This window comes from Diadema setosum, chromosome 2, assembly GCF_964275005.1.
Source record: "Diadema setosum chromosome 2, eeDiaSeto1, whole genome shotgun sequence".
Lineage (NCBI taxonomy): Eukaryota > Metazoa > Echinodermata > Echinoidea > Diadematoida > Diadematidae > Diadema > Diadema setosum.
Genome location: NC_092686.1, coordinates 885490 through 905324, shown reverse-complemented (window position 1 = coordinate 905324; position 19835 = coordinate 885490). Strand labels below are relative to the sequence as shown.

Below are 19835 nucleotides of genomic sequence, written 5' to 3'. Positions count from 1 at the left end.
AAATTATTTGCTTTAGAATAGACTCATATTCAAGTAATGTACAGTTTAATGTTTCCAGGTTAGCATGCCTGTACAGTGACGGGGCATTAAACTTGAATATGAGACCATTCTGAAGCAAATAATTTTCACACAACAATAGATATATAATGTACTCTTAAATGAACCCCACAAGAATTGGAACAATCATCCCCTAGCATTCCCACTGATCAGTTACTAGCCATCCCCTTTAAAGCATGGCTGCGTTGGTGTCTCAAAATAATGTGGCACACAGGGGGTGTACACCATGGCACATAAAGAGTTATAAACTGATTTTCACCAGAGAAAAACTTTCCTGGGTATAACTCAAGAACAATATAATTTGCTATTCCTCATCAGTGGATAACTTTTGTCTGTGCCCAAATATTTGAGAGAAATAAAATTGGTGAAGAAATCGAGTGAAAAGCTGCTTAAGAACTACATCACACAGTGGCAAGTTGCCTTTAATACTCTCTAAACTTTAACCCATTGAGGACGAGTCCCGAGTATACTCGGGCAGGTGTCTATGGGAAATGCGTGATGTAGCAAAATCAGTCCATCCTCAATGGGTGAACAGGTCATAACTTTTTTGTGCCTCTGATATTGTCCACAATTTCCACTTATTCACTTCTCTGATTTTTTTGTTTTCATACAATGCAACATAATATCAGGGTAGACTTTCACTCTAAAAGTTCATTGGAATATCAAAGGAGATAAAGAGCTGACGTACTATCTGGCATGGCGCCCTCATGCATGAAGATAAGAGCCAAAATGGTCCACAGCAAACCAAGTTTGGATTCCTCTGGCTCCCTGCAAGTGAATGAAAGTCAAGAGATTGATTTAAAGTTACACCCACTGCTAAAAATAAGACTCCTTGAGAGCCGAATCTAATACCTGTTAGATCAACAAAATTCACCTGCAGCAGTGATCTTGTTTGGCGGTCATGGCACATGGATTTGACAAGAAATAAAACACTAGGAAGCCAAGGATGGCCAGTGATTAATAAAAACAAAAAAAGATAAATATCTAGATAGATATTTACATTGTAGATTAATAGATAGATAGATATATGTAGATAGATAGATAGATTGATAGATAGATATAAAGATACATGTAGATTTATAAAAAGATTGTATGTAGATAGACAGAGTGAGGGGGGAGGGAGATGAAGTTCATTCATGTGTGCACAAAAATTCAAACAATACAAAAGCATTAAAACAATGTGATGATCCAATTACATTTTTGTGTGCATGCTTGAAACATATGTACCACATTGGCATTGCAGGTTAATTGTATGCAATATATATACCATATTTTGGCTGTATGTGCTTTGTTGAAATAGGTGTCTGGCAAAGCTGAATATGTGACTTGTTGCAGAAAGTCGCTTATACAAAAAGATTGTTGTTGCTGCAGGTACAACACTAGTATAGTATATGCAATTTGTTGCAATTTTATAAATAACATGCAGCTTTACATAGGTGCTGTTGCTATAGGGTATTTGTTACAATGGATGACAGGTGACTCTTGAAATTCAAGTTGGTATCTGGCAAAGAGATTGTATACCAAATCAATCTCTTTGGCATCTTGCTACTCACAGAACAAGATCCTGTGTTAGGTTGGAAGCCAGATTGTTGAGTAGGAAGTAGAGCTTCTGTTTGTTCTTCCCTGATGTTGAGTATTCCACCTCAACCAGCTCATAGCCAAACACCTGTAGTCAGGTATTAAGAGACAAGATGATAGACACTTGCTGTGATCAACCCACTCACGTGAAGACAAAACCACTGACACACAAACAACACATCACTACCAGGTAGATAATTATATTCACTGCCGCCCCAGGCATTGTCACAAGAGGCTAAGTGGGGTAACAGCACATGAGGCCTCGGTCCATGTGCAGCTTTCAAGGATACACGTGATTGCTAAAAGTGTGCATCATGAGAATGCAAAATGAGGTCTCCTGACATTTCCAGATCTTTCAACAAAAAAGCACCAACATTTAAAAAAAAAAATTGCAAAGTGTAACACTGCTTTTCTTTACAACAACCACAGATGTATATTATATATATAAAAAAATGTTACCTTGAGACATGAAATTATAGCATTTTCTTTTTTATAAAAAAGACTTTATTCATAATACATAAAGCAAATACTACCGACAGGTGTAACATCTCCATTGTGGAGGGATATGCAAGAGATCCCTCACACATCTATCCATCTATCGATCTCTCTATCTATTTCTATTCACCTATCTATCTATCTACATCTGGTTTTATAACATCTGGAAATGTAAACATGAATTTGAGCTGTGAAGACAGTAGATTAATTGAAACTTATCTTTGCTTCTACTACATGATGTAAAAACATAACGTTTCTTTCTCTTATTAATAAAAAATATAACATTCATAACATTAACAATCTAGTAATTCTTTATCAATCCAACAAAATGCAATTTAAGTCAGCATTTCAAATAACTTTTACATGTTGCTCTATTGTACTCCTACTTTGAAGACTCAAAAGACACAAAATAATATTTGAGGTTCTATTCATAATATAAACATAGCTTTCAGGAACCAACAAAATTGAATGAAGCTCTATTTTAAACTAAAACTTTCATTGCGAATTTAGCGTGAGACATACATTTTATTCAACATGTGCTACTGCCTTGAAGGCATGATAATTTTCCATGGACTAGTATATCTTGGTAAGACTGTCCCTGTGTATATGGGATTGATTTGTTATACTTGTTATCCTCTTTCAATCATCCAAATAAGCCTTCACAAAGCTCAGAACCACTAAAGGAATGAAAAGGATTAGCAACAACAGTTAAAAGCAAACCCAAGGGCCACTGTCACTCCTACCATCTAAAAAGAAAGACCTTTCATTTGGTAATCTTGGGTTACACACCCTTTAATACAATACTACTAACTTTGCTTCATCTGAAGTGCCCCTTGCCCAGAAAGATTGTTCTTCTAAGAAATAAAATCCTTGCACGATTGCTGGATCCACTTCTCAGGACATCTGCCCTCAAACAATGACTGCACTTTTCAATGGCCAAGAGATTAAAAGAAGGCCTACTCATTCAGAGTAACCACTTTTAATGAGAGCTACCTTTAACAATGGGCCTGGGTAGCCTCAGAGACTGATCCATTTTCTGAGAATGTTAAAGGAAGAAGGGATTAACCCAATCACCTAACAACTTTCTACCAGTGAGTGGTCCCATTGCTTTGCCAGGTACTAAATGGGTGGACCATATTCTCCTCCTTTCATTCAATCTCAATCCACAAGAAGGTGCATCACAGTGCTAGTGTCTTTCATACTATTGCACTCATGCGCGCACAAATACACAAACACATACACACACACACACACACATACACACTTGTGAAGGCCTTCAATAAAATAGACCTATATACAGTGTACTGAGCATTTTTTAAATTACCAAGGCAGTCATCCAAACTGGTCAAACATTTGACAAGAGACCATGGTTTTCTTGCTTTTACCACATTTTTTTTTTTTTAATTCCCTGCACAAAGCAACCAGTGATCATATAGGCCTTGAGAACTATAGTTCCATACACAAATAAAATCTTGTGTAATTACCAATGTACAGCAACTAAAGAAATCAACACCTACATTGTACCTACAAATGTATGGGTGTCTACTACCATTGCGTCCAACATAAAACCAGTAGGAAAAGCCTAGAACAGCCTGTCTTTATGAGTCCTAACATGTGTGTATACACACTGATGCCAATAAAATCCTCCAAAGATTTTGTGAGGTCACTATGAAAGTTTTTGTCTGTCTTTTAAAACATGAGACTATTGACCTCCTTCACTCACACCCTAACTGATGCATGAACACTGCTAAACACCCTATGACCCTCTCAACATTTAATACTCCTATGACTTATTGCCAATCAAACCTATTCAGCAAGCTCTACATACAGCCACGTTCAGTTTACATGTATGCCCTTGGTTAGTAGACATAGGCCCTGTTTAGACATATCATCAAGTACAACTATAACTTCAAATATTATGTGGTTACCACAGCACCAGCAACAATGATTACGACTGATTGATTGTTGCTTGGCTGTTGTCATGGTAACAGCAAACACTGGAAAGTGCATCTGAAACATGAATCAGGGATATCCTATGTATTCTATTTTTGACTGAGGGCAAGCTCATTCAATTTTCTCACTTAAGACCCCCTTTTTTTTTCTAAATATACCAAAACTTCAAAAGTACACAGTGAGATTTGTTACACCGTTTTTTCCATCCGTATGGTTGCTTCACCAAAATACTTATTCCAATGGCGTGCTCAGTCTATCTAACTGATTCTTAAATAGATAGAATAAAACAACTGTATTCAATAGCAAAGCCATATTTGGCATAGATACATAATTTGTCACACCTGAATGACCCCCACCCACATCACCTCCTACCCCATCTCATATAACTGCAGGTTATCTGTTTTTAATGCATGTTTAAGTGATCTACAGCCTACCAACCCTTATCATCAGACAGGGGATGGTCCACAGTTAACAGGTGTGTTTTCCTGTTAATACCTACCTCAGTCGAACTTTGGGCATAATGATGAACACAGACATACTGGTACACATTATACAACGTACAGTAAGACTGCCTTTTACAGTATATTCTCTATAATGGTGTGATAATAACCTTGTGATATAATGAGCACTTTAACTCATACATACATGATTTGACCAGCATTACAGTTTTCAGCATTATGGTACAATTCCAAAAGTACTTTACATAGATTTCAGGCCTTATTCACATTAAAACAAAAACAAAAACAAAAACAAAAACAACAAACAAATATTCGAACAAAAAAAAAGAAAAAAAAGAAAAAAAAAAAACAAACTCCATAATGCGAATAAGTTGAGGAAATGAGAAAAGTAGTACCCCTGCCTTCCTAACTCGTTGAAGATGAGCTGGTTTGCCATCACACACATTTCCTGTAGACACCTGCCAAAGTATACTTGGGACTACTCTTTAAGACGCAACATATTCATCAGTTGAGTTTTTTTTTCTCTTTCTTTCTTTCTTTGATTGCATGTAGGTAAGTGTGATTCACAAAAGCTGCCTTTGGTCACACCCTTTCCCATCTATTTCTTCCTTATAAAACTACAGTGACTTCAGCTCAGATTGTCACCTCTTCAATCTACCTCCCGGTCTCTGTGGCCCAGGACCACATAACCACATCAACCCCCATTAATCCAAGCTGGTGTGTTTCCTTAAGCCCTGACTCACATGCAATAATGTCACTTGCCAAGGTATGAGACAGTTTAACCAATTGAACACTAGTCCCGAGTATACTAGGGCAGGTGTCCATGGGAAATGCATGTTGCGTCAAAATCAGCCTGTCCTCAATGGGTTAATGACAACCACTCTAGCAGCGTGAGCACGGTGTGCATCAGAAAAGCAGCATAATAGGAAGAAAGGGAAAAGGCCATTGTATTGTAAGGGTATTCATACATGTGTAACCTCAATTTATTTGATATTTCTCATGTATTTGACTGCCATTTATTATGATTTTTTTTTTCACTATGTGACATGCACACACACACACACACACACACACACACACACACTTTGATGCAATGCGAGTAGTTTGGCAGTATTGGTGAATAGAAATGTGAAATAGTTCTGAATTGTTAATTCATTAAAATGCAAATGATAAAATAACCTTTAAAAATTCTCACATCATCTTTCAGGAAAGTGTGTGTGATTGGAAGAGATACAGTGTAGTCCATGAAAATTCAAACAATTTCTCATATCATATCAACAGGAATTTTCATTACAGTACCCAAACACTGGCCAGTATTACTGTATTTTATACCACAGGCAAAAAAGAAAAAAAAAAGAAAAAAAAAAGAAAAAAAAAGAAAAAAAAAAGAAAAAAAAAAGAAAAAAAAAATTAAACCCAATTTTTTTATATTGTACTACACAAATAGGACAATTTGTGTTTTTATTTTTTGTTTCATTTCTTTTTTTTTAGTATGTAATGTAATGTAAACACAGACACATTATACATCTCGAGCTACATGACAAAAAAAAAAAGAAAAAGAAAAAAAAATTAAACCCAATTTTTTTTATATTGTACTACACAAATAGGACAATTTGTGTTTTTATATTTTGTTTCATTTCTTTTTTTTTTAGTATGTAATGTAATGTAAACACAGACACATTATACATCTCGAGCTACATTCCAACTGACATTTTTTTTTTTTTTTTTTTGCTTTGACTATATTACACAATACAGTGGGAAGACTGCAATTTCATAGAGATTGAGTATGGTAACTGTTGCCTACAACACATTGAGCGACACGTACCTGGGAGAAAAGATCTAGGTTCAGAAAATTAACATATATTGATTGGACTGACAGCATTCTGTAATGGGTGGATGCAGTGAGTATTCATGCCTCAGGTCAGTTGTGATCCTTTTCATCAAAGTTTTACAAAGACTTGGAAAGAGACTGATCTGCATGGCTATCACAAGAGGGCAGCATTTCACTAAAATCTACTGTACACATACACATCAGAGTTGACTCAGTAGGGTATATGAATGGCGACTACTGAAACATGAAGGTGGCACAGCACAGCAATATATCATGTTTTACAGTATATAAATCGAGAGTGCCATGTATAGATTTGTGGAAATTTTTTACGGTCCCTGAGCAGATGAACCAATACTCTGAAAACCCATAACAAATTAAACTGAATTAAGATGATGACATAGGAAGCTCACATATTCCCTTACATTCCACTTATGTAACAATTAAACTGGTATAGAATTTATGCATGCTTTCTTTTGCTTTGCTTCCATGAGCACCCAATCCTCATTCTTATATGAAGCTGACTATGTCATCATCCTTGTTCACTGTGATTTGTTATGAATTTTAAAATTATTCTTATTCCTTATCCTGATCACCGTAAATCCTGTAACTTTGTTCCTAGTATAAACCAATTCATAGATGTTCGAATGCAAAAGTCAGAACATCATCAAGAGTTCTCCTTTAAATTACTTTTTAATGTCGCAGTGAGACCTTTTTTTTCCTTCTCAGTAAAGCAACGTATAAAATATATCATCAAACTTTCTATTTCTTTCACAGCTCCATCGTAGCAGAAAAATTTGTTTACATAAAAGTTATACTGAGGAATTTACTAGAACACTGCTTCTTGGCGCAGCTGTACTACAGGAGGCGGGAAGGGGTAATAATTTATGTGAATATCAAGTCACACTTACATCATTAAGTATAATTTTTCCTCTGCGCATCACTTCTGGTAGAATATTCCTGTGTTCCTTCATGACATTCTTATTCAGATCTGGCGAGAAAAGGACAAGTCTGCTTGTTAACAAAAATTACATCAACATACAGTACACGTCAACCAGAATGTGAGCAGGGAATAATTTTCCTGGTATCGCATCGCAATTTGCTATGCATTTTTACACCACTGCTACACAAACTAACTTTTGTGTAGCAGTTTTCGTCCATAGAAGTGTACAGGATACCATTTAAAATATTGTTCATCAGCTGAAATTGCTAATCAAATTTGACTTGGAAAATTATTCCCTGGTGAGGTACGTACTGTATACGCCATATATTTGGCATGTCTAAATTTTCGCGAATCCAGACTTCCCGACGATTTCACAAGTGGTTAACTTCACGATTGTGGAGTGCAGTACTGAATAGAGAAATGTATGCCTGCATGTCACATTCATGTCGGGATCAGAGTCAATATTTTTGCTTGTCTTTAAATTCACGATTAGCACTTGACTCGCGAAAGTCCCAAAAATAAAAATCTCACAAAATATTTGGCGTATACAGTAATAGGTACATGGTCTGTGGGCATTGTTGAGTCAACAAACGGTAACCCTAGCAATGACTGTTCACCCATGAAGGATTTTGCTACAACCGTGTATGTTCACCAGTCATTTCATTCCGTCATGTTTCTGTCACGTTTCTAATAGGCTCAAAGGCTATTTATCAGTTAATCTGTGCAATCAAATCAGTATGATACAATAAATTGTACATCTGACATAAAATTTGAAAATGAACCTGACCGGTCAAACTCTACCATGTTGGATTGATTTGGATCTATACCTCATATAATTTCATTCTTGATTCTACTCTTTCATTCAAATGTTATGTTTTTATACAGTTTGGACCTTGGTCAAATAAAATTGCAAAGTTTAAGATCGCAATGTCTTTGCAATCTGTGGTCATCCATCCATACTGGCAGCCAAACTTCTCGATCTTTAAGTTCTTCAAGTTTGGGTCACTAGTGCATATGTGCAAGAAAGAAGAAAGAATGTGCTGTCTGATGGCCAGTGATTGTGACGTAACAATGAACACCTGTACATCACAATGGTGGCATGCTTCGGAGGCACCATCAGCAAAAACATGGTGGACTGGTCACATGACAAACTGTTATGTTTCAGTTGTCAGCATTCACACTGCCTAAAAATTGAAAAGATTGGTGGGGGTCTGGGAAATATCCTTAGTTTGAATGAGAAGTTTGGCGAGAAGTTTTGTGGGAAGTTTTGCAAGAAGTTTCACAAGCACTTTCACTGGAAGTTCATGGTTACACTGGCAAAACTTCAAGATCTGTAAGATTGCAATCTTAAACTTCGCAATCTTCTGCCAGTGTGACCACGGCTATTGAAACATACACTTGTATCTAAAGGCAACACACATATTTCTGTTCACAACATAGGGAAAGGGGAAATGAATCAACCATGAAACAAGGAAAAGTAGAAATTACGCGGTGCGTAACATATGTCCCCGCCGGAAGTAGCATTTTGTAACAAAATGTGCAATATAGGTAAAAAATCAAGGTCAAAGGTCAAAGAAGTCAAAGGTCAAAATTCTGTGTAGAAGTTTTGAAGCCCTCACCTAGTGCTATCACATAAGGCCTTTTTTTACGATCAGTGGTGTAACTTTTGTACTAAGAGGGTCAAAATTTCAAACAAAATATTTTTTCATTATTCTGTTTGATTCCTGTTGGGAAGTATTCAAATTTTTGAAAAAATAAAATTTCAGACCTTAAAGCTGAAGAGTTATTGGTGTAATTTAAGGAAAACCCTGGCACCTGAAGTAAATTTAAGCAAAATTTTGTTTTCATGAATTGCACCATAATGACAAAACTCTGTAGTCAAACTTCACCATGCAAAGTTTATATGGTTAACAACAATATATAGTTTGTGAATCAAAACTATTTGGGGGTTGAATATAAAGTGAATTTTAAAAAAAATACATGAGATTTACAAATTTTTGGTAAAAATACCAATTGACATGCAATTTTTAAGATTTTAACCATTTATTGGAGGGCAAGCCAGGTCAAACTCTATACTATAACAAGTCTTTAAGAAGGGCTACCTTCCTATGTAGGTTAAATGAAATTCCAATCATTTCTTTAAATCTTGGATTTTTCACACATGGATGTTTCGGAGGTGACAGTTAACATAATAGAATGTTTCGGAGGTGACATTAATATTAACACTCAGTTTTTTTTGAGAATAAGTGACAATAACACAAAACTTCTTCTTTTTATCAATGTTTTTGATAATTATAACTCGAGAACAAGAAATGAACTCCTGTTTCAAGCAGATAAACCACACAGAACAAGTGTTTTTTTACACTTCATTAATTAGCATGGGCACCGGTAGTTTGCCTTCCATTTGGACGAAGGTTGTAAGCTAAATATTGTAATCTGAAGAAACATGGCATTGCATTTTCTACCTTAAATTGAGATGAGGGTGTGAGATCATTTTAGTAATGTTTCTTTGCTCTCAGAACATTTTATTCCACAACACCAGGGAAGAATCACTTCGTTTCGGAGGTGACATTCAATGTTAACATTGTGTTGAAATATTCATTTACAGTAAGAATATGACGGACATATTTAAAGCTAGATATTGTAACCTGAAGAAACATGGCATTCCATTTTCTACCTTAAATTGAAATGAGTGTGTAAGATCATTTTAGTAATGTTTCTTTGCTCTCAGAACATTTTATTCCACAACACCAGGGAAGAATAACTTTGTTTCGGAGGTGACATTCAATGTTAACATTGTGTTCAAGTATTCATATAGTATGTCCCCCCCCCCCCCCCAAAAGAAAAAAAAATACAATTAGACTTTTGCATTGATAGCACCCAATATGATTAAATCAGCTAAAATCTACTTTGTTGTCTTAAATTATAACATCTGAGCTCTATTTTGCAGAAAGCCCCAGTCAATTTGGTTAAGTGGTCTCAAAGAAATGTGGATTGTTATAAAGGATGTCAAGAGTCTGATTCTTCCAAGTTTAGCACTTGGATGCTCTTGGAACTGCATATTAATGTGTAAACACAATATACAGAACTTGGAGGGAAGGGATTCCTGACATGCTCTACAAAAATCCTCATTTGTCTTTGACCTCTGAAGCAAATTAAATGGGGTTTTCTGCATTAAAGGTGTGTGCAATGAGTTATAGTTTCAATCCCTCAAATTGTATTTTAGATTGATTCACTATCTTTAAAGTTATTGTTGCGGAGGGTACCATTGTAATTTTTTGGTGGGGACATAGGTTATGAATGCCACAAGCAAAAATTCTTATTTGACTTGTATTATGTTTTTGTTTGCACGTAGTATTATAAATAGATTAATTCAAGGATGTTCATGAATTCTTCATCATTCTTGATAGCCACCATACAAATGTTATAATACTGGTGAGAGGTGTTTGGTTCATCTGGGATAAATTTTCTATATACCAGATTCATTTAAACTGTTGACATTACTAAAATATATTTTATGTATCTTTCTGAATTGCTTGAAAATTAACAGCAAATCATATATATTAGTCACTTTTGAGAGTAAAAAGTATAAGATAAGAAAAAATCATTTTATTGTTTTGGAGGTGACACAACACAGAGACAGCCCAACTTCTCAGGTGTTAGCTAATACAATTGTGAACATTCATGTCTTTCCTCATGGCTTTAATTTTCAAATATAAGCTCTTTCTTTCAGTTCTTACTTGTTATTTTGTTTAGTTATTTTCTTTCATGATAGTGGATACCAGCTCAAATTTTGTTTTAGATTGTAATTCATACTAATCTTTAGCAAATTTTTACAGTTTGGTTAAGACAACAGTTTGTGTTTCCCAGCTGAAGAGAGCAGCATAATGCGTTTGTGTGAACTTATGGGGAAAATTTTTTTTAGTTCAGTAATTTTACCCATCAACTTCTCAGAAGGTCCCGGACACAAACTGGTCTCAAATAACCCTATAAGGGACTGAAAAAGGACAAGTTCACCTTAATAGACACGAGAGTTGAGTAAATACAGCAATATTAGTAAAACACATCAGTGAGAGTTTGAGGAAAATAAGGCAATCCGTTCCAGAGTTATGAATTTTTGAAGTTTCTGCTCAGTCAAAGCTGAATGAGAAGACTTCTATAGCTTGTGATGTCACACGTGTACAAGGATATAGAGAAAGTATCAAGAAAATTCAACATATTTTCACTTTTCTTGCATAACAAAAGAACACTTGACTTCTCTCTTTTGGAAGGCAGGGTGAATAATATTGCCCTAACATACATCAGTAGCAAGTTGAAGAAATGTGCGCTTTCTTCAAAAAGTAAAGTTTTGTGAAATTCACTTATATTTTCTTTTTATCGTTGTATGCATGTGACATCATACATTGTAATAGTCGTCTCATCCAGCAGTGATTGCATCGATATTTAAAAAAGACCATAACTTTTGAATGGATTGTCCAATTTCCCAAACTTTCAATGATGTGTTCTACTAATGTTGTTGCATTCACTCAATCCACATGTATTTGAAGGTGGACTTGTCCTTTAAGAAACCATTTTCTTTTCCTTGAAATTCCAGTACTTAAAGCCAAATTCTAAGATAAAACATAATAACAAAACAAGGTAAACACGTCATCAAAATTATATTGAGATAGAACTACAAATCTTGTTTTTGGATCTTTCCCTTTCCAGTCCTGGAGACTTGTTCCTCTGTTCACTTTAGTTGTCAGATAACTTCAATAATATTTAAAAATACAATGTCATAAACAGTTGGTTCAACTTGGAAAATGTAATGATTATTGTCATATTTAAAAAAAAAAATCACATAATTTTGTTTATGATTACCACGTTGTACATGGAAAAACAACAACTAAGAAATCAAGAACAAGTTGTGCACCAGCTATAGGCATGTGGCCTTTTTGTGGAGTTTGATTATTTTATGATTTTTTTAAGATTGTGGACTAGGGCATGCATGAAGTGCCACATGTATCACTTTGGTATCAAGGGAATTCTGGTGAGCTAGGTATACAAAAGTCACTTCTACTGTGATGATTTTGTAGATATTAAATGTATTTGAAAATGTTAATAGATAGTGAAAAGGAACTGAAGTCTTGCCTTTCACTATCACATAACAATATGGTGTTAACAAACAATGTCACCTCCGAAACACAAGAAAAGCAACCTACATGGAAAGCTGTGATTGGTAAATCTTCACAACTAAATTGCTTAAATTGGAAATCAAGTTTCTAAGATGAAAGCATCTATATGTTTACTTAACTAAAGCAGGAGAATTGATCTTGATTACAATATTATATATACAACAGATGGGTGTATTTTGTGCATTCTCTTTGTTAAGTGAAAAAATGTAAATTTGCACTAAAACGTACAGTATAGTAATAAAAATAAGAGTGAGAGTGTGTTAGTTGATTTCTCCACTTTGAGACTTATGTTACTAAAATAAATGAAACCATTGGTGTACATGATATGGTTTCTCTTCAATAGAAATGAGCAAAAACTCTTGTTAACAGTGTTTTGTCACCTCCGAAACAGTAATTCTTAGTTTTTATCAGATCTTTTATTAATCTCTAGAAAATTCTCACTTCCTGTTGCCATATTACTATTTTCATCCAAAAGAGATTCCTGTCAATTGGACAGAATCAAACAAAATTGCTTTGTCTTCGAGAAATTATCAAATATAATACGCTTGTTGTTTCGGAGGTGACGATTGTTTCGGAGGTGACAAGTGTTAACGGAAAATTGTAAATTGCTCCGAAATGAAAACAACAGGCTATATTTCTACTACCTTCCTTCTGAGATAATGTGAGGGGATATGTTACAGTTTTGTAAATGTAATGTATAACTGATGTCAAGAATAAAAAAATCAAATACATAAATCTGTTGTCTCGGAGGTGACAGAAAAGTTAACGGAAAAGTTGCATAAATTTATAAACACTCACCAAGAAATGATAAGCTATTTGAATCAAATAATCTTTGGATCAAAGTTAAGTCAGACTGATTACTATTCTGTTTTGATGGAAATTAGCAAAGTTGAATTTTATAATTGTGAGCAAGAGCTAACTCAAAAGAGGGGTTAACTGTTAACGGAAAATGTCACCTCCGAAACATAAAGTTTGGACAATTTCAGTCTTTAAAGAAGACAAAGCAAAACCTGGTAAACATAATAGTTCTTAAGTTTGGATACCTGTCTATCACCACAACAACAAAAATAATGAAAAGGAATAAACAATTTAATATGCTAGGTCTGACAAAAAAACCATGTCAGAGTGCATACACCAAAAGTGTTGGATTTCAAGCATGTAAATGCATGCCACATCTGAAAGAAAAAGAGAGGAAAGTTCATTAAGGTACCCAAGGTAGACACTGTGGGTGGTAAGTTTATGAGAAAAAATAATGCATATCTGTCTGTGTATAAGAAAGTTATACACCAATTAGTGCCAAAACCGTGTTTTACACCACTGATTGTAAAAATGGCCATAAAGCAAACGGAATCGAAATTGGGTTAGAAATAGCGAAGGAGTAGCATTTTGTAGCCAATGTACAAAATAGGTCAAAAATCAAGGTCAAAGGTCAAAGAAGACAAAGGTCAAAATTCTGTGTAGAAGTTTTGAAGCCCTCACCTAGTGCTATCACATAAAGCAAACGGAATCGAAATCGGGTTAGAAATGGCGAAGGAGTAGCATTCTGTAGCAAAATGCACAATATAGGTCAAAAATCAAGGTCAAAGGTCAAAGAAGTCAAAGGTCAAAATTCTGTGTAGAAGTTTTGAAGCCCTCAACTAGTGCCATCATATAAAGCAAACGGAATCGAAATCGGGTTAAAAATGGCGAAGGAGTAGCATTTCGTAGCAACATGTACAATATAGGTCAAAAATCAAGGTCAAAGGTCAAAGAAGTCAAAGGTCAAAATTCTGTGAAGAAGTTTTGAAGCCCTCACCTAGTGCTATCACATAAAGCAAACGGAATCGAAATCGGGTTAGAAATGGCGAAGGAGTAGCATTTTGTAGCAAAATGTACAATATAGGTCAAAAAATCAAGGTCAAAGGTCAAAGAAGTCAAAGGTCAAAATTCTGTGTAGAAGTTTTGAAGCCCTCACCTAGTGCCATCACATAAAGCAAACGGAATCGAAATCGGGTTAGAAATGGCGAAGGAGTAGCATTTTGTAGCAAAATGTACAATATAGGTCAAAGGTCAAGGTCAAAGGTCACGACTGAAATTCTGTGTACAAGTTTCAAAGCTCCCATGTAGTGCTATCATATAAAGCAAACAGAATCAAAATTGGCTCATAAATGACAGAGAAGTAGCAAATTGAAGATTTTGATCACACACGGACGCACACACGGACACACGGACGGACACACGGACGGACGGACGGACACACGGACACACACACGTACGGAGCCCGTTTCATAGTCCCCTGCTCGAACTCGTTCGGCGGGGACAAAAAAGGGAATCATATCAGAAAAACTTATCTTGGATGAAAAAAGAATATACTAACACATATGAGCTGGCAGCTCTGTCTACAGGATTAGTAGCCAGAGTCAAATGTATGGTGCCACAGTCAGCCTAGCAATTTGACCATGTGCTGTGCTCATCTATCATAACAGTACTGATAATCTCGAGACATCCACACAGTCATATAAATTTTATTGTCACTTACATTTCATTCATAACAGACTGTCTAATTCAGTGATTCATTGTAAGAAACTATCTGGTGAGTGCTGCAATACTTTGAATGAAAACAAAACAAAATAAGAAGCAAAAAGGATGGCACTAGTGTTATGAGTGCACTTTAAAACTCTTACCTGCTTTCTTCACTGGAAGTTTCTTTGTCTCCATGATCAACATGTATTGCACAAAGTCACTGACCTGTGGAGCAACTCAGAAGAACACAAAATATTGGTTTCATGCTATATATCAGCAATACATTTGAATTATTAGATATGCTTCCAATGATAGGGTTCTCAAGACTTTAGTTTAGTTCTAAAGTCTTGAGTTTTGGCCAATAAACAATACCTTGAGAGAATGAATAAAATGCACTACATAACGGGCTATGAAATCTGAATCTAGGCAGAGTCCTCTAAGCTTTGAATGAAAGCCAAAAATTATTCCAGGAAAGGAGATGCAGGTGAACCCCCTTATAACAAGAGAGTCGGGACTGTGTTTCTATAGTATAACAAAATCTCATAAAAACAGACACCGAAAGATTGACTACATAAATACCTGCAATATAGAACTGCAGATGATCACTCAGTTAAGCCCAACTTGCACATGAGTCATCTTTTTAGCAAACATGTCTGTGTCATACCCTGTATTTTGATATGATGACACAAATGGATTGCCGGGGTACCAAATAAAAATCAGCCATTTTGTTGAATTATTTATCTTTTTAAATAGGTTGTACCCTGGGTTGCCAAAAAGTGGAAATTATTTTGGTGCTGGAGCTAGCGCGCACTGCACTGAAGCACACGCTATTGCTAGCACAGCGTACCATGCATGCATAGTATAACATGCAGTGGCATGGGAATGACTATGTCCATGCACACACAGTGCATGCATTTCTCTGCGGCTGTCCTCGAGTGGACGTGAGGTGGCGCTACACAACGTGGTACCCCGGGGTAACGCGTGATGCATCATATGTAGAATACACATACACTGTAGCTTTATAAGTAGATTCGTTTACATTGTAATCTTACAGTGGACTACCTAACTTAACTATTCAGTATGAATATCCAGTTTAGTAAATTTGTGTGTCTGTGAGTATAAGCATCATGCAAAAAGGGGGGGGGGGGGAGGGGGAGAGAAGTTGCATGTTCTTTGGTCTCCTTGGAATCCTGCCATCCATATGACAATCACCTTGTGATAATGAAATCTTGTTGTATCCACACATATTTTAATGGGGTTCACCTGTACTTGCATAGAGACAGATTACACGGTGACAAAAATATCTGTTATTTTTGTGCATATGTATGAAAACTTTTTTAATGCCCCACAGACATTGTCTCTGTCCAAATGAATGTAAACTGAAGCTAAATAAACCTTTTAATCTATTGTAATAAGCATTCAATTTCTTTCTTCAGGTTTCCAAGATATCAACCCTGGCTAAAATGCAAGATGAACCCCACTGTAAATATCTATAAATTCCTTTAAAAAGAAGAAGAAGAAGACATTCAAAAAAAAGACTTCTACAGAACATAACTCATTTTTCTGGGTTTTTTTTTTTTTGTCAAAAATAATTACCAGAAGGAAAAATACCCAAGAAATATTTTCAACATTTATTGCCCAAGGAGAAATTTGTCCAACACATATATCCACATAATTTCTCACATCAGGGAAAAAAAAAAAAATCAAACATTAACAAAAATATGATTATGACCCCAATGCCTCCATCCTCCTTTTGTTTTAGAAATGAATCTGTGGGTATTTCAAATGAGCTTGCAATAGGTCTACTCAATTTTCCCCTCAACAGTGGAGCATAAGAACCAAAAATGCAGAAATAGTTTATAGCACGGTGATCCTTCTTAATCTTATTTTGACAGCAACAACACACTTAAATGGCTGGGTGTTTCTTCATCCATTGGAATGTGATAAAAACAAAAAGCTAAAATTTAGAAATGATGGCACCGCTGACAGTGTCTGAAATATCAATCATGTTTGCTCACTCTTCTATTGATGACATCTTGCGGCAAACTGTCTGCTGCCCTCTGGGCCTGCGTCAGAGACTGTGATTGTTGTGTCATCTGACTCTGTGACATTGTGTGGTTTGTGGCTTCTTCCTCCACTCTCCTCCTGCCTGGACGAGGGGCACTGTGATCACGAGGCATCTTGGAGCTAAAGGCCTAGACTAGTAGACCAGTGAAGCAATTCATCTTGTTAGAGACGAGAGGTATAAGGCATAATATAAACAGAAGTTTCAAGTGGTGGTTCACGATTCCTTTCTTTCTTTCTTTTTTTGTGGGGGGGGGGGGAGGATAGGGGGTTTACACTGTAACAAGTTAAAACTAAAAGTGAACATTTTCAAGCGGCTAGTTTTTCATGCTCAGCCGCATAAGAAGATTTTCGTGTGTTTTCAACTTCGCGGAATCAAGACACCAACCACTGAACATATGGCAAGGACAAATATTTTGAGTGCTTTTCTTTTCGCGCTAGTTTCTGTTTGCACGAAATGTGCGAAACTTTCAACACCGTGAAAATTTCCACTTTTGCAGTATTTGCTTATAAACACAAGCATGACAAGCATGTACAACTGTAGAATAGGATACAGCTGTACAGCAGGACAGTGTTGTAAAATAACAATGTCACTTTGTGACTCTGTGGCAAGACAAACGCTCGCTCCAACCAGTCCAGTCCAATCACTTCAGCTTGCTTTGCTTTGTCCTGCATCTGCCAACACTCTTAATCTAGAGACTATAGAGTATAAAACAGGTGTTATTATTGTTCCACATCATATTTTTAGGCATTCTATTGGTACCTCTACTACCAGTACTAGACTAATAATACTTTTTAGGTGGACTTAGCGAGCAAAATGACCACTGACACAGTGAGTGTCTAGTCTTGCTTGTTGCTTGCGACCAGCATACAGCCATAGAATGTTGAGTTGTGTTCTCACTGCACTGTCTACCGATCAGTATCAGTCCACGGCACGGGAATAGGTGACGGCATGTCAAAGCCAAAATGTGAGGCACCCCCGTTGTGGATAAACAAGCATAACACAGGGTGGAGTGTGACATTTGAAGTACGATAACGTGCAATTCACGTACATGTACTTATACTTATCTGAAGCTTGCAAGCAAAGTACATAGACCTGATTACCAGTGCGGACAATTCAAATAACAGCCATAAACGATAGAGCTTTCAATAAGTGCTTTCAATTAGCGAACACACCATATGAATTTACACGGATCCAAGGAACGTACACTGTATGTACAATGTATGCGTTTCTTTACACACGACTTGTCCACGCGCGACGTCCGTATCGTGTGTACGAAAGACTGTCAAACCTTCCCGCGCGCGCCCTCAACTCAAGGTGCTCGTAGTTGAGCACCTGTGCAAAGTGTAATAGATGGCATCTAAACGCCTAAGTTACTGGAAAATATTCATCACAGGTAGTAACAGTTTTTTGAAAAAATCGCTTTGAGTCCATTGCAAAAGTAGCTTCAGTTAAAATCCTCTTCTTTTTGGCAAAAGAGTGATGTACAAGTACGTGCCGATGTTTGGACGTTAACAAGCTGCAAACAAAAAAGGTAATTTCCTATGAAGACTTCACAGTATTGTACGATATAATATCGTATCAACTTTCTTCAGGATATTTGTCAAGATTACTGCACGTTATCATCAAATTATACAATAAAATCTACTTGGTCCTTTTTAAGACATAGAAATACTTGATTCACTTTAGTTTTATTTGTTTCAAACATATCTTATAATCTGTTGCTACTGCGAATAGTTACATCCATGGAGTGGCATACAGTCTATAATGATGATGGGTATGGTTGCATCAAAGATTGAATACATTGTCTCAAAGATCTTGAGGACAGTTGAATAATAAAGCCCTATACACAGTACAAACCACACATAATGCATGCATTATATATATATATATATATATATATATATATATATATATATATATATATATATATATATATATATATATATATATATATAGGGCCCTCTGGTAGAGCAGTGGCAACACTGAAGAGGCTACCCTGGGTAAATAAGACCTTATTATTATTATTATATTATTATTATATATATATATATATATATAGATATAGATATAGATATATATACATACATGTATGTATTGTGTGTGTGTGTGTGTGTGTGAACAGTGGCGGATCCAGAAGGGGGGGCACTCGGTGCTCTTTATTTTTTTAAACAAAAGAAATAAAAAGAAAAAATGGGGGTGAGTGAGGCCCCCTTTAATTTTGTAAAGGCACCTCCCCCTTGATCCACCCCTGTGTGTATAAATGGTGCACCATGCGGTGCCATGGGGTACTGTGTATGGCCCCATTTCATGTTCGTAAGATAATAATGGGGGTGTTTAAATGCCCTTTACCTCTCAGTCTGAGTGCACTTGGGGACAAAATCTCTTGCACAGCATAAGACAGAGGAAGTAAGTATAAATATTGTCAAAATGAGCTAAGTGCCATTTTTAAACATTTCAAAGTAAGTCCATCATCAGATACAGCAAAATTAAACCTTTCCAGTAATACCTAACTTGCGACATAACTTATGATTAAAAATATCCTGTATTTCTAAATTATTTTCTTTGTTTTTTTAGCACCTTTGAAATCACAAATATCTCAACTTAACAAGAATGGAGTTAGCTCGTTTTGTGATAAAACTCTTATATTTACACCACTACCAAAACTTTGCAGTTGGCGTTTATGATCCCAATGGAAATTAAATCCTTTTTATTACTGTATTGGTAATAATAGTGTAATAATATTAGTAATAACAATAACAATAGTAATGATTTTTTTTCA

At 35.8% G+C, this 19835-nt stretch overlaps 1 protein-coding gene across 2 annotated transcripts in view; it reads right to left on the bottom strand.

Annotated features, from left to right (window-relative positions):
• The window catches only part of LOC140246123 (non-structural maintenance of chromosomes element 3 homolog), a 39553-nt gene extending 21312 nt beyond the window's left edge, over positions 1-18241 (bottom strand). The window contains exons 1-6 of one of the 2 annotated variants that reach the window (XM_072325562.1): positions 18157-18241; positions 17007-17188; positions 15150-15213; positions 7281-7360; positions 1611-1723; positions 746-825 (exon numbers count right to left, since the gene is read on the bottom strand). In XM_072325562.1, coding sequence (XP_072181663.1) covers positions 746-825; positions 1611-1723; positions 7281-7360; positions 15150-15213; positions 17007-17168 — 499 coding nt within the window. In that variant the 5' untranslated portion in view covers positions 17169-17188; positions 18157-18241. Of the gene's footprint in view, positions 1-745; positions 826-1610; positions 1724-7280; positions 7361-15149; positions 15214-17006; positions 17261-18156 lie in introns of those variants that run through there. The other variant, XM_072325561.1, reaches the window with a different exon arrangement.
• Positions 18242-19835: the final 1594 nt, after the last annotated feature.